This window comes from Chanodichthys erythropterus, chromosome 7 (genome assembly GCF_024489055.1).
Source record: "Chanodichthys erythropterus isolate Z2021 chromosome 7, ASM2448905v1, whole genome shotgun sequence".
NCBI classification, from domain to species: Eukaryota; Metazoa; Chordata; class Actinopteri; order Cypriniformes; family Xenocyprididae; genus Chanodichthys; species Chanodichthys erythropterus.
Genome location: NC_090227.1, coordinates 30,120,092 through 30,134,978, shown reverse-complemented (window position 1 = coordinate 30,134,978; position 14,887 = coordinate 30,120,092). Strand labels below are relative to the sequence as shown.

Here is a 14,887-nt window from a genome sequence, read left to right as displayed (position 1 = left end):
GGTGACGTTATTTCTTCAGCAGAACACAAATGATGATTTTTAACTCCAACCGTTGCCGTTTGTCAGTCAAATAATGAGTGGATGGGAACTTCTACTATAAGAGTAAATAAAACTTGCATAGACAAATCCAAATTAAACCCTGCAGCTCGTGACGACACATTGATGTCCTAAGACACGAAACGATTTGTTTGTGCGATGAACCGAACAGTATTTATATCATTTTTTTAACTCTAATACACCACTATGTCCAACCGCGTTCAGCATTCGTTAGTAAGGTCTGATCGCGCTCTGACAGCGGCAGTGATGTCTCGCTCTCATTGAAGTTTATGCGAGACATCACTGCCGCTGTCAGAGCGTGATCAGACCTCACCTCAAGCGAGTGCTGAATGCAGTTGGACATAGTGGTGTATTAGAGTTAAAAAATGATATAAATACTGTTCGGTTTATCTCACAAACCAATCGTTTCGTGTCTTAGGACATCAATGAGTCGTCACGAGCCGCAGGGTTTAATTTGGACTTGTCTATGCAAGTTTTATTTACTCTTATAGTAGAAGTTCCCATCCACTCGCATTATTTGACTGACAGACGGCAACGGTTGGAGTTAAAAATCATCATTTGTGTTCTGCTGAAGAAACAAAGTCACCTACATCTTGGATGCGCTGGGGGTAAGCAGATAAACATCACATTTTCATTTTGGGGTGAACTATCCCTTTAAAGGGTTAGTTCACCCAAAAATGAAATTTCTGTCATTAATAACTCACCCTCATGTCGCCCTAAACCTGTAAGACCCGTAAAAACATAGTTAAAATAGTATTGGTCGGCGTCTGCGTCAGCATCACACGCATGTGTCATGCTGCTCACATGAACAGCGTCGGCCAATTTTAAGCCGGTGTTCTGACATAGAACCCGGAAGTGCTGTAAATAGCATAGGAGAATGACAGGGGAGAGACGAATTTGTTAAATAAAGTCATCATTTTTGTTTTTGCGTTAAGGTTGAACCACTGTAGTCATGTTGACAATTCTGGACCTTAAATGTGGTAATTTCATTGCTTTCTATTGATGATAAAAAAAACCTCTTGGATTTCATCAAAAAATATCTTAATTTGTGATCTGAAGATAAACAAAGGTCTTACGGGTTTGGAACGACATGAGGGTAAGTAACTAATGACAGAAATTTCATTTTTGGGTGAACGCTTTAATAGAAAAGCACTTGTGAGAAAGTAGACTTGAAAGTTGAAGAGTTAAGGGATATACACAGATAAGATCCAAACAGTAGACCAGATGCTTGTGTCTGCTCTCTGCCATAATTCACCATATGTTCATGCAGCAATCTTCCCCGGGGTTCCTCCCCACAATGCTTTGCACTAATAGTGCTTTTTAGATTCTGCCTCACCCACAAATCCTACAGTTTGAAAGCACATAAAAAGCTCTCATATTGAGTAATGGACAAGAGTGAACTGAATTGATTAAATTTGCATGTTAACTTTTTTTAGTTTCTTTGCATATGCCTGTTATAGATCCATTAAGGACATAGCATCAGTTCTATCACAAAACAAGAACTGCATTCTGATATTGAAAAGAACTCAGATTTTTAGGTATAACCCCATGTGATCTCCCATTTATAACACCAGCTCCCCAAGCCGAGCTGAAAGATTTCGTGCTTGGACATCTCTCGCACTTCCACCTCCTGCTGTTCCCAGCAGACCTGCCATTTCCATGGCCTTTGATGTGCGGTGGAAGTAAAGTTTATGAACAGGACATTGGCGTGTGCAGATCACTGAGCTAGGCACAATGGGAGCTTCCCCCTAAATAACCTGAAATCACATGTCCACCACAAAGTTTTTCCACAAACTATGTGAACTCATTAGTGGTGCATAAGGCTTACAGAGCATATTCAAGATTAAAAGTGTAAACATCTCTTTATAGGCCTCCCAGTCTTCCTCCTAAACCGTTTGGAACACAGAGGCCCAGGCCACGCTCTGTATTTAACGTTAAGCTGTTTAATGGCAATTTGGAGTCATTTGTTAAGGTACTTACAGCTTTGGGTACTGTACTACCTGCACTGAATACCGCCGCTTGAAGCCATAATCATCCACGGCTACTTGCTTCTACTTGACTGATCATTATGGCTGGGGAAGTTTTTTAAACAGAGCAGAAACGGGGGGTATGTGTGGGTGTGTATACACATAAAGTGAGATGACGGAGATAAAATGAGCTTCAGGCATCAACATTCACCCAGTTGCTTCAGGGCAGCACGTAAGCCTCGTAAAGGGGTAGTTCACCTAAAAATAAAAAAGAAATCTCTGTCTCGTGCCGTTCCGAACCTGAGCTTTTCTCTTCTGTGGAACACAAATATTCTGGAATGTTCTACAGTGAGCATGCTGCTCTTTTTCCATGCAATGCAAGTGAATGCTAAAGATGTACGTTGTTAAAAGTGCCATAAAAATGCTCTTTTGGCACTATATTCTAAGACTTCTGTTGTGTCCCAAAAGACGCACTATACACTGTGCACTTTATGCTCAAATGTACACAAATGCACTTTTTCTTTTTGTAATTTTCACACACTAACAGTATTTATACTACAAAACAGCATACAATAGTGCACTCACCGATACAATAGCTGTAAGTCATTATTCATCGAATCTTTCTCAAAGCATTAGCGCTTAGATTTCATTCCTCTGCATTTTTAAACTTGCCAGCAGTTATGAAAGCTGAGAACCAATGACATTGACATAAATATTGTTTTTCAGCATAAAACAACTTCGGTCCATTTCAGTCTGTTCCGGACATCAACTTGAGGTCATATTGGCCACTTTTGTCTCTTTTTGGGTGCAACATTTTTTTGAGTTTGAGAGCATCTGACTCTATTCGCTTTTGTCAGAACAGAGTGACCTTTATTCGTTTATTTTCTTGTGTTCCATGGAAAAAAGAAAGTCAAAGTTTTGGAACGACATAAAGTGGAGTAAATTATGACAGATTTTTGCTTTTTGGGGAACTAACTATAATAAATACCTATATTTTAAGTTTAGATGCAAAATTTTGGTGTCTTTTATTGGATAAAAGGATTCAATGTTGTGTCAGCACACCCCCTCTTTTTCTCTCTGTGAGGCTGGAGCTAATGGTGTCATTGGAAGACTAATAATGATTTTGTAGGCTGTTATTGGTGGCTTGTAGTGCTGGGACCAAATAACCTGGGGATCGCCTCTTTCTTTCTGTTTGTTCTGCTCTCTCACTCTCTGGCTCTCTGTCCTGTCGTTCTGCTGTCCTTCTCTCATAGTCGTGGACGACGGAACTCACACACAAGACACCAGGTACAGAAACAGTCGGCTTGTCCTGATTAGCTCATTGCTTCATGTCTGTCTAAGCTTCCAGTAGTTTAACTTCCAGTCACCTCTGCTTAATCCTAAGGAGCAGTGAACCATGTACAGTGGTGTCTGAATATCTGAGACCACACTGATTCTGGGATTTCTGTTTAAAAGGGGAAACAAGGAAACTAAGAAAAGTTATGACTTGGAATGGATAGTAATATTTGTCCGTTAATTTCATTTTTTCTGTTCAACTTTTCAGTCAAATGGTTGTTGATAATATAATTTGTAAGGGAAAATTTTGTATTAAATTATCAATATGCATAATAGAAGCATTTTCACTAGTGGTCTCAGACTTTTGGACCCCAAAGTAAATGTGTCCATGGGCTTGACAAGAATTCATCCTTCTTGGCTTGTGTGACCGTAATGCACACAATTATGATTGGTTGATTTTAACTGAGAAAATATCCCACAATTAATATAGCATGTTTCATTCTCAGTAGAATTTTAGAGTTCTTTACACAGACTAAAAATAATTTCTAAGATTAAGATTATAAATCAATCTTCTTAAGATTTGTATATAAAAATCCCACAATACTTACAATACTTACAATACATATATTTGCAATACTTTAATCATTGCACACCATTTTTTCCCCTTATTCTATATATATATATATATTCTATTACATTAATTGAATTATACCTTTTCCAGCATTCCTTACTTTACCACCTCAGTTTCAGTTATGATTTATGATTTGTTTCAGATGTACAGTATTAATATTTAAACATGTTCATGGCAGCACATTTTGTATTCCCCTTATTGCACTGATCATAGCTGGGAAATGTAGCGCCTGTGAGGTCTGTCTCAGTTCCTGGCACTTGCACAGTTTTCGGACTTGGCACATTCCCTTGGTATAAAGCAGATAACAGCATTTTTAAAAGCTTGAAAGATAGAGTGCTGCAAAACACTGAACAAACAGCTCTAACCCCACACAACAGGCAGCCCGGACACCAGGATCACATAGCTGGATTCACTAAAGCATTTTGGGTTTTCCACCGGTGGCATTTGCGCCATTCATGTTCAAGAACCATGTTAGCATGTAGATAATAGTTTTCATTTTGTTTCATGTCTAGGATAGGGTTAGGCCCAAAATCTTAGGTGTGCACTTTAAAAATGGTCTGTAAGAGTCAAGAAGGATTATCTTGTCATCTCTGACATGAATGATGAATGGTGTGTGGTATATTTTCAGATGATTCAGAGCTAGACTGATTGCTTAGCCCACATCCAGAGTTAATACCCATGTTTGTCTTGTTTTAAGGACTCTGGACAAGCAATACCTCGAGTTGTTGAGAGCTGTATTCGATTCATCAACCTATATGGTAAGTTATATAGAAATTGCCTTGCAACTCAAATCATAAAATACACATAGTTCCTTAGAATGGCCAACCTTTGTCAATATAGCTCCAGAAAAACCCTGTGAAGTTTGTCAGTTATGCTACTGTCTTTAAACTTGCTGCCTGTTCTGTCATTGGTTATCTGAAGTTTGGGATTGATTCAGTGAGTTTTAGATTCTGGGTTGTTCCATGGCCCTTCCAAGTCCATCCTATTCCAGTCAGTGTAGGCCATGCACAAACTTGTTTTAGATCTATTGTAAGGTCTTTATCATATGCCTGTATTAACTGTATGAACACGGTCGGGGATCTTTTGTGTCTATTGTAAGCACTGAAAGTTGTCTGTGTGTGGCCATCTTACTGGAACTATAGAGAAGTTTTTAATTAATCTTTTCTGACCCTCAGCCAAAGCTTTCCATTAAAAGCTAATCCGGACTGACGGATGTTTTTGTGGAAGTTGATTGCAGTCTCTCTCCTTCATTCATTATCTTTAATTAGAAAAAGGGGACTTTTCTAAAGTACTGGGCTTAGCTTTTGAGGTTGGGATTTGACCGTGGTTACGATGAACCAGCCTTTATTTCCGGTGGATTTAAACGGACACAAGAAGACATCTTATTTAAACATGTATTTCACAGTTTCTCTCTCTGTTTTATTTAGGCCTCCAACATCAGGGAATATTCAGAGTGTCTGGATCTCAAGTTGAAGTCAATGATATCAAGAACTCATTTGAGAGAGGTGTGTGTGTGTAAATGTGGTAACAGAGTTCAGGTTTCTGAAATAGCTCTGAAAGTGCTGTCACTGCTGAATAATAATGAATCTCTTATGTCTTCAATGAGTCATGTGAGCTATGAACCTAAATTCACATGAATTAAGGACCTTCACTATAGTGCTTTGGCAAAACATCTTCTTTGTGTCATTTATATAGATCCACATCAATATTTCTTGCATGTAATGACAGGGTTAAAAGTATTTACTGTAATTTCTAAATTGTGTTTAATGTATATATATATATATATATATATATATATATATATATATATATATATATATATATATATATATATATATATATATATATATATATATATATATATATATATATATATATATATATATATATATATACCCCGATCAGGCATAACATTATACCCACAGACAGGTGAAGTGAATAACACTGATTATCTCTTCATCACGGCACCTGTTAGTGGGTGGGATGTATTAGGTAGCAAGTGAACATTTTGTGTGGTCCAATCCATCAGATGAGCTATTAAAAATGGTTCTGATAGAAAGGTGTCATAATAAACCATGCATCGTCACCAGTCAGGGTGTCCATGCTGTCCATGCCGAAAGCGGTAACAATGGGCACGTGAGCATCATAACTGGACCACGGAGCAATGGAAGAAGGTGGCCTGGTCTGATGAATCACTTTTTCTTTTACATCACGTGGATGGTCAGGTGCGTGTGCGTCACTTACCAGGGGAACACATGGCACTGTGTGAAGAAGGCAAGCCGGCGTAGGCAGTGTGATGCTTTGGGCAATGTTCTGCTGGGAAACCTTGGGTCCTGCCATGCATGTGGATGTTACTTTGACAAGTACCACCTACCTAAGCATTGTTGCAGACCATGTACACCCTTTCGTGGAAACGGTATTCCCTGGTGGCTGTGGCCTCTTTCAGCAGGATAATGCACCCTGCCACAAAGCAAAAATGGTTCAGGGATGGTTTGAGGAGCACGAGTCTGAGGCCTCAAATTCCCCAAATCTCAATCCAATCGAGCATGTGTGGGATGTGCTGAACAAACAAGTCCGATCCATGGAGGCCCCACCTCGCAACTTACAGGACTTAAAGGATCTGCTGATAACATCTTGGTGCAGATACCACAGCACACCTTCAAGGATCTATAGGAGTTAGGGGTGTAACGGTACACAAAACTCACGGTTCGGTACGTACCTTGGTTTTGAAGTCACGGTTCGGTACAGTTTTCGGTACAGCAGGTGGAGAGAAAACTAAACATAAAATTGCTTTTTTTATTATTATTAAACAGAGGTTTACTGAACAAATTGTGTTTTTGTCTTTAAATATATTAAATTCAATTAAAACTAAAAGTTTCTTAAGGATAAAAAAAATGATCTCTGCTAATGCTATAAACTACGTAGGGAGCCCTAACTTGAAAGAAGCCCAAACTATTAGCCTAAATTCAATTGCTTTTTATTTTTAGATAAAATAATCAACACTCAAATAACAAATTGTATGCAAACCTGTAAGCTGCACCTAAGGCAGTTTTTGCATTAACTTCTAAATGTTTTTACTCCAATTCGTTGTTGAAATATAATCATTTCTACACAGTGGCTGTTATTTTAACATCAGATTTATTTAAACATACATTAAATAGCCTAATCAGGATATCACTAAAAGATTAAGTAAAATAATGAATATATTGGCTAATACAGTGCATATATTAAGCGAAAGAGTTCATTTCTCTAGCGAACTAACAAGCTGTGAACACTGAATGGCTTTTCTGGGGTAAATGCATCATGACATATTGTTGAATACGGACGCTTTCATTGATGTCTTTCCACCGTTGAAACACTGAATGAGCGATTACATGAGATATGACCGTTTCAGTAAGTTGTACTGAATCTTGCAACATACCTTCAGATGTTCTTTCATGTTTATTCTGTAACTAGTATTAAGGAGGAAGAGATGAACACATTCACGCGCTCGCGCTGCCGGTTGAACTGAGGCGACTGTACAGTGATCTGTCACCTCACATCAAAGCACGTCAAAATGGCATTTTCTGTTTAAACTTCATGATTTTGTGGACAGAATTTGAAGGATGATACTTTGTTTCTTATCGAAAGTAACAAAACGCAGAGCTTATTGCGGTTATTGGTGGTGAATATTGGTTGCAATGTAATGCTTCGGTACACACGTGCACCGTACCGAAAGCCCTGTACCGAAACGGTTCGGTACAAATACGTGTACCGTTACACCCCTAATAGGAGTCCATGCCTTGATGTGTCAGGGCTGTTTTGACAGCAAAAGTGGGACGAACACAATATTTGGAAGGTGGTCATAATGTTATGCCTGATCGGTGTTTGTGTGTGTTCATGTATTTATGTATGTATGCATCTCATTTGTATGTTACTTTGGATAAAAAAAAATAATGTAAATGTAAACAGCAGATCTGATGCATAATATGTCTCTTAGGTAATGATCCTCTGACAGACGAAGAGAATAACCACGACATAAACTCAGTTGCGGGTGTTTTGAAACTCTACTTTCGAGGTTTGGAGAACCCTCTGTTTCCAAAGGAAAGATTCAGTGATCTCATCTCCTGTATCAGTAAGTGCCTCATTTTTTATGCTTTCTATGGACCTACAGCTGTAAATTTGTCATTGATTCTCAGTGTGAATTAACAGTGCTTTGAACTGTTATCGTGTACTCTCAGATGAAGAGATCTCAGTCATTTGCCCCCAACAGTGGCACAGTGACTTTCTTCACTGAATGACAAGACGTCCAGAGCCTCAGGCTAACGCTAACAGCCTTACGCACCCTCCATTACAGCACAGTGTGTGTTCCACCACGGCATGACACATTAGAGCTTCAGCTGGTCCTTCAACTGGCATGAATGCAACTTTGTGTGAGTTCAAAAGAGCTCAGAAAGCGTGCTTTATCATTATCACAGATGACGCTAGACTGCACTGAATAAATGCAGAATGACACCGTGATGCTCAATCGTTTCATTTGGGTTAATGGGATGTTTGTTATCCACAGCTTGGATCAAGGATATGATTTAGGCAAGAGTTGGGTAAGCTGTGCCTTTTGATACCAAGTTGTCTTCTTATCAAAGGACAGTATATGGACAATGTGCACTTGAAATAAAAATATGAACATAAATGAGTTATGAACATAAATTGTTTTTGTATTTAAATTATATAATTAAAATATGTATTAATTGTAAATATATAAAAAGGGATCAGTGCAATTTCCATTTAAAAAAAAAAAAAAAAAAAAATCAAAACCATTTCATATTAGTTGAACCAATGGCACAGTTTACCCTGAAGCACCTGACAAACTTTAGCCCACAGATACAGTTTTGTGAAAAATCATTTATTTAATAATTCATGGCTAATATTTAGATAAATAATTCAAGTGGTTTTATGCTATTAGCAGTTTCTTGCATACATAAACATTTTTAAACCTGGATAAATTTACTTTAACATTTTCCCTGCCATGTAGAGAAATTATTTATTGGTTTTATTATAAAAATATCGCTTGTAGCTAAATATGATGGACCCTTTTTAAATATTTGTTCTCTTATTAAAAATGTGTGAGAGCTATGATAAGGTTTGCATGTGTGGGTTGGGTGGGTTTTTGTTTGTCTGTACGTGTGGTGGAATGTCAAGGCGTGTGTTCATACATATCCAACCAACGTGCGGACTTGTGCCTGTGACACTCTGTAGTGTGACTAATGGGGATTCCCTGCTGTTTACATTTACACACGACTTACCCCTTCCCAGCATACTACACACTCCCTCGAACACACATGGCCTCTCCTGTTCTCTATCCTTGGCAGATCTATATATAGACTTTCAGAGATGTTCGTTCACTGCACTGTAGGAGATCATTTCATGTTGTGTAGCTGAAATCATGTGCCGTGGTGAGGCTTGACAGTGTCTTTAAATTGCTTCTTTTGCTGAGGATCCATGTTGGAAACCCAGTTTCGTGCTCAAGTATGACACATAACACAAGTAGCATATTCCCAAAAGCCCAGATATTTTTTCCTAATGGTGACATGGCTATTTTAGGCTGCTATCAGAGGATGAATCAGGGATCTGTGTGGGCTAAAGTAGCAATGGATGAGAGCAGATCACATCAGTTTTTAATTATGTTATGCAGAGGCTGATTTTGCTCTTATAAGTGCTGCTTATGTGTCTCACAAGCAACACATGGGATCCGTTGAGGTCAAGATGTAGTTGTTAATCTGAAGCTATGTTTGGAATGAGCTAGTGGCATACAGCATGGCATACTGTGCAGGATACACTTAATATTAAAGTATTTTCAACAGCATGCAAACATTTTATATAGTTGTATGCTGAAGTAATTGTTAAGTAATTGTTTAAATCAACGAGTCACATCCAGTGTTGACTTTTAAAAACCGTTTTTGTGGAAATGTTTTGGCAGTCAGATCAAAAAGTAAAATAAAAAGGAGATCAGAAAGATGTTAAAATTGCTGAAATTGCTTCTGGTTCAGTCATCATACTAGAAATGCATTGTGTTGTGGGATACTGTACTGTGTTGTATAGATTCCAGCAGTTCCCACCCACTTTTTCAGTATAACCTTGATTCTGAAACGATTTTTCCCATAGGGATTCTAAAATAGTCTCCATTTAAGAGTTATAAACCATGAACAAACCAACCAACCAGCTACGAGGTGAAGTACAACATTACAAACTTTGATTTGAAGCAAAAAAAATCTGACAAATCTAGCAAAAAAGACTGTATACTTAACGGCTTTAATGAGAATAACAACTAATCCCATGAAGCATTGCAAATTATATAATCAAAATAAAAGGGATAAAAATAAAACTCTTGATTTAACAATGTTTATTATGTATACAGAAACAATATATTTTTTGTTTATTGAAAACTATGCATATATATATATATATATATGTATATAATATGTATATATACAGTAATATAGTTCTACTGTTACATACAAGTATTTGAAAAAATAAGTTGAAACAATGCAGGCTGATGGCTTCAACAAAAGCATATATCATTGATTAACAGCCTCAAAGCTTACATACAATATGTCTGTCTTTAAAGGTTTATAAGTTAAAAATCAATTCCCCTGGAGAAAATTAATAGGATTTTTACTTTCAGAAACCTGACTGTTGCATTCGGCTTATTTTGACTTGTGTAGTCATTTGCATATTCTATGCATAACAAAAATGGGCATACTGGGCACAGTTTACATACTGCATATAGCATAAATACTATGTAGTATGGTAGAAAAAGTTAAAGGTGCCATCGAACGTTTTTTTTTTTTTACAAGATGTAATATAATCTAAGGTGTCCCCTGAATGTGTCTGTGAAGTTTCAGCTCAAAATACCCCATAGATTTTTTTAAAGAAATGTTTTTAACTGCCTATTTTGGGGCATAATTAGAAATGCACCGATTCAGGGCTGCTGCCCCTTTAATTGCTCGTACTCTCCGCCCCCCCAGAGCTCTCATCTCATTGCATAAACAAAGTTCACACAGCTAATATAACCCTCAAAATGGATTTTTACAAAGTGTTCGTCATGCAACATGTCTAATCGCGTAAGTATGGTATTTATTTGAATGTTTACATTTGATTCTGAATGAATTTGAGGCTGTGCTCCGTGGCTAACGGCTAATGCTACACTGTTGGAGAGATTTATAAAGAATGAAGTTGTTTATGAATTATATAGACTGCAAGTGTTTAATAATGAAAATAACGACGGCTCTTGTCTCCGTGAATACAGTAAGAAACAATGGTAACTTTAACCACATTTAACAGTACATTAGCAACATGCTAACGAAACATTTAGAAATACAGTTTACAAATATCACTAAAAATTTCATGTTATCATGGATCATGTCAGTTATTATCGCTCCATCTGCCATTTTTCTCTATTGTTCTTGCTTGCTTACCTAGTCTGATGATTCAGCTGTGCACATCCAGACGTTAATACTGGCTGCCCTTGTGTAATGCATTGAACATGGGCTGGCATATGCAAATATTGCGGGCGTACATATTAATGATCCCGACTGTTACGTAACAGTCAGTGTTATGTTGAGATTTGCCTGTTCTTCTGAGGTCTTTTAAACAAATGAGATTTATATAAGAAGGAGGAAACAACGGTGTTTGAGACTCACTGTATGTCATTTCCATGTACTGAACTCTTGTTATTTAACTATGCCAAGATAAATTAAATTTTAAATTCTAGGGCACCTTTAAGTAAGGTGCTTGTATGAGATGTCAAACACCCTGAGTGTGCATTACTAAGGAGACAGCAAAGATGCTTAATGAAATTCCAGAGGGGACAGGAAATAAATTATAAAGACTCCAGTGAAAAAACCCAGTTGCTGCAGGAGAGCTGCAGGAATACTCGCACATGTTGCTGTGATTCCAGTCTTCTGGATTAATCTTTAAGCTCCTTTAAAATTAAGAGTTAAATAGTTTTGAGACTTTACTTCTTTTAATGCTCTGTTAATCAGCTTCATTAGGTCCAGGGTGAGGGCAGCAATTCAGTTTAAATGAACACAAGTGAATTTTTAAAAAAATGTTGTTTTTTTTTTTATATTTATATTCACAATGCACTGCATTGTGGTTAAAGGGTTAGCTCAACCAAAAATCAAATTTCCGTCATTAAGTACTCACCCTCATGTCGTTCAACACCTGTAAGACCTTTTGTTCATCTTAGGAACACAAATAAAGATTGATGAAATCATAGTTTTTTTTTTTTTTTTTTTTTTAATCTCCCATAGAAAGCAACACAATTACCACTTTCAAGGTCCAGATAAGTAGTAAAAACATCATTAAAATGGTCAACGTGACTACAGTGGTTCAACCTTAATGTTATGAAGAGATGAAATTACTTTTTGTACGCAAAAACAAAACAAAAATAATGACTTTTTATAACAATACTGCAACAAATTTAAAAGAAGTCATTTATTTTGCAGTGATAGTTGGCTATTGAAAATGTCTGTGTGCAACATGGGCAGAGTTTAACTTTGTGCGAATGAACGATTTTCCATTGTAATGTGTTTTTTTTTTTCCCCACACATAATGAGCTCAGCCTTGTAACTCTATGAATAGTGCAGCAATAATGTGGTTATCAGTGAATTAGTACGTTCAGATGGAGGCATGTCATTAGATACTCAAGGCTGCTAAGTGGCGTGGATGACAACGGCGACCCTGAATAATAATTTCTGAATGTCATGGCAGGACAAGCATGTGTCCAGGACTCCTACACTTTCTCTAAATGTACAAATGTGAATGCCGTCTATGCAATCTTTGCGATCTATGCAATTCTCATGTGTCGTGTTCAGCCTAATGAGGTGTGTAATAATTAAATCCGTAGGCTCTGAGTGTATATATATGGAGAGAGAGAAAAAAACTATTGGTGGGGTTTGGGATGAGATGATGTTTTTAAATATTTATTGATAACTGTCTGTGCAATTGCTTCTATGTGAAGGAAATGTTAACAAGTGTAGACTTAAGGTTTGTTTACACATCATAGGTGGTGTTTTATTTTTCAAATTTCTCTTTCTGAAGTCGGTTATATTAGATTTTCTTTTCTTTGAAAATGTATATATAATTATACTGATTTATATAATTTTGATGCTCTTTGATTTCTGCTTGATTTCTTTGATTTTTACTCTTATTCTCTCTCTTCCTCTTGTAGGAATAGACAATCTGTATGAGAGAGCGCTGTATATTCGAAAGATCCTTCTGACTGTACCCAGATCAGTGCTCGTGGTCATGCGATATCTGTTTGCCTTCCTCAACCAGTAAGTCTGAATGTCTCACAAACACACAGAAAGCTTTAAAACTGCATACATGTATAACATCTGAAATAACATCCGAAGTGCTGATGATATAATATGCTACTTGATTGTAAATGACAATCACTTTTAGATCCAAAATCATTCCTAGATCCATATCATAAAGAAAATCTGGTAGCACTTTATTTTACAGTCCTGTTCCCCATGTACATGCTATGTACTTATTACAGAATTATAATAACTAGGTACAAACCCTGAATCTACACCTAAACCTAACCTTAACCCATGTAGTTACCTTGTATTACTCAGTATTACTCATTATTTTCTTAGGTAAGTACACTGTAAGATACATGTAAGTACACGTACTGTAAAATAAAGTGCAACTGAAAATCTCAGACCAGACTCAAACTTAACTATCTGATTAAGAGTCTTTAAAACCTTCAAACCAAAACCACCTTGCTTTTTTTGCTGGTTGCCTAATAGCTTGTTCATATTTCCTGCAGCTTGTCCCAGTACAGTGATGAAAACATGATGGACCCCTATAATCTGGCCATCTGCTTTGGCCCCACCCTCATGCCCACTCCAGAAACTCAGGACCAGGTCTCCTGCCAGGCCCATGTCAATGAGGTCATCAAAACCATCATCATCCACCACGAGACCATCTTTCCTGATTCAAAGGAGCTTGACGGCCCCCTTTATGAGAAGTGTATGGCTGGCGGAGATTATTGGTGAGTGGTAGGATGAGATGGTGATGTTGTTTTTAATTATTTATTAATAGCTGTCTGGGTAAATGCGTCTCGGTAGCTGAAGGAAGTGTTAGATGTGTAGGGGTTGCTCAGCCTGAGAGAAGAGATTCGTCTGAGCTTGTTCAAGTCAGCATTTGGACTGTTGTATTTTTCTGTACTGTATTAGTGGTGGTATCCAGACATCCATGGTGTGACTTAAGTGAAATAGTTTGTTTAACTTCAAAGAAATTATTAGTCAGTGCTGTAGTGAGTCACTTATTTTCTCAACACAGTTTTAGGGTGGGACGGCTTTGTTTTGAAGATCAGGTCTAGTTGATCCAGGAAAGGAGTATAAATCCTTACAAACGATTTGGAAGAAGGTCCAGAATGCATAATTTTAAAGGGATAGTCACCCCGTAAGTAGATAGTCTCGGGTGTTTTTTTTAGTATTATTTATATTTTATTGTAGTATTTATTGATATGTTGTAGTTATAATTTTAGTTTTCATTTTTGTTTAGTTTTAGTTTTAACAGCACTGTAACTCTCATATCATTCCAAACCTTTATGAACCACAAAAGAAGATATTTTGTAAAATGTCTTTTTTCAGTGTTGTTTAGACCCCATTTACTTTCAAACATTTTCAAAACATTATTTTCTGTGTAGAAAGAGTCATTCAAGTTTGGAATGACATGAGGGTGAATTCCAATCAATTTTAGGGGGTGAATTATTCCTTTTAAAGAAACTTTTTTTCAGTCTGAATTGTGTGATGGTTATTTTCTTCGAAACTGTAAAATAGCTGAAATTTGTGTTATAAAATGGCCTTGTATTTCTCATTCTTTCTTTGTGAGGATATACCCACCCCTAGGCCAAAAGTTTGTATTTAAAACACACTTAATATCACAGGTATGTGTGCCTGGATCT

At 37.1% G+C, this 14,887-nt stretch overlaps 1 protein-coding gene across 5 annotated transcripts in view; it reads left to right on the top strand.

The window, feature by feature from the left end:
• Nucleotides 1-14,887, top strand: part of srgap1a (SLIT-ROBO Rho GTPase activating protein 1a) — a 130,159-nt gene that overhangs the window by 88,787 nt on the left and 26,485 nt on the right. For 3 of the 5 annotated variants that reach the window (XM_067390121.1, XM_067390124.1, XM_067390123.1), the window contains 6 exons: nucleotides 1,927-2,029; nucleotides 4,628-4,688; nucleotides 5,358-5,435; nucleotides 7,910-8,044; nucleotides 13,142-13,247; nucleotides 13,745-13,969. In XM_067390121.1, the coding sequence (XP_067246222.1) occupies nucleotides 1,927-2,029; nucleotides 4,628-4,688; nucleotides 5,358-5,435; nucleotides 7,910-8,044; nucleotides 13,142-13,247; nucleotides 13,745-13,969 (708 nt within the window). Of the gene's footprint in view, nucleotides 1-1,926; nucleotides 2,030-3,277; nucleotides 3,312-4,627; nucleotides 4,689-5,357; nucleotides 5,436-7,909; nucleotides 8,045-13,141; nucleotides 13,248-13,744; nucleotides 13,970-14,887 lie in introns of those variants that run through there. The other 2 variants (XM_067390122.1, XR_010895519.1) reach the window with 2 other exon arrangements.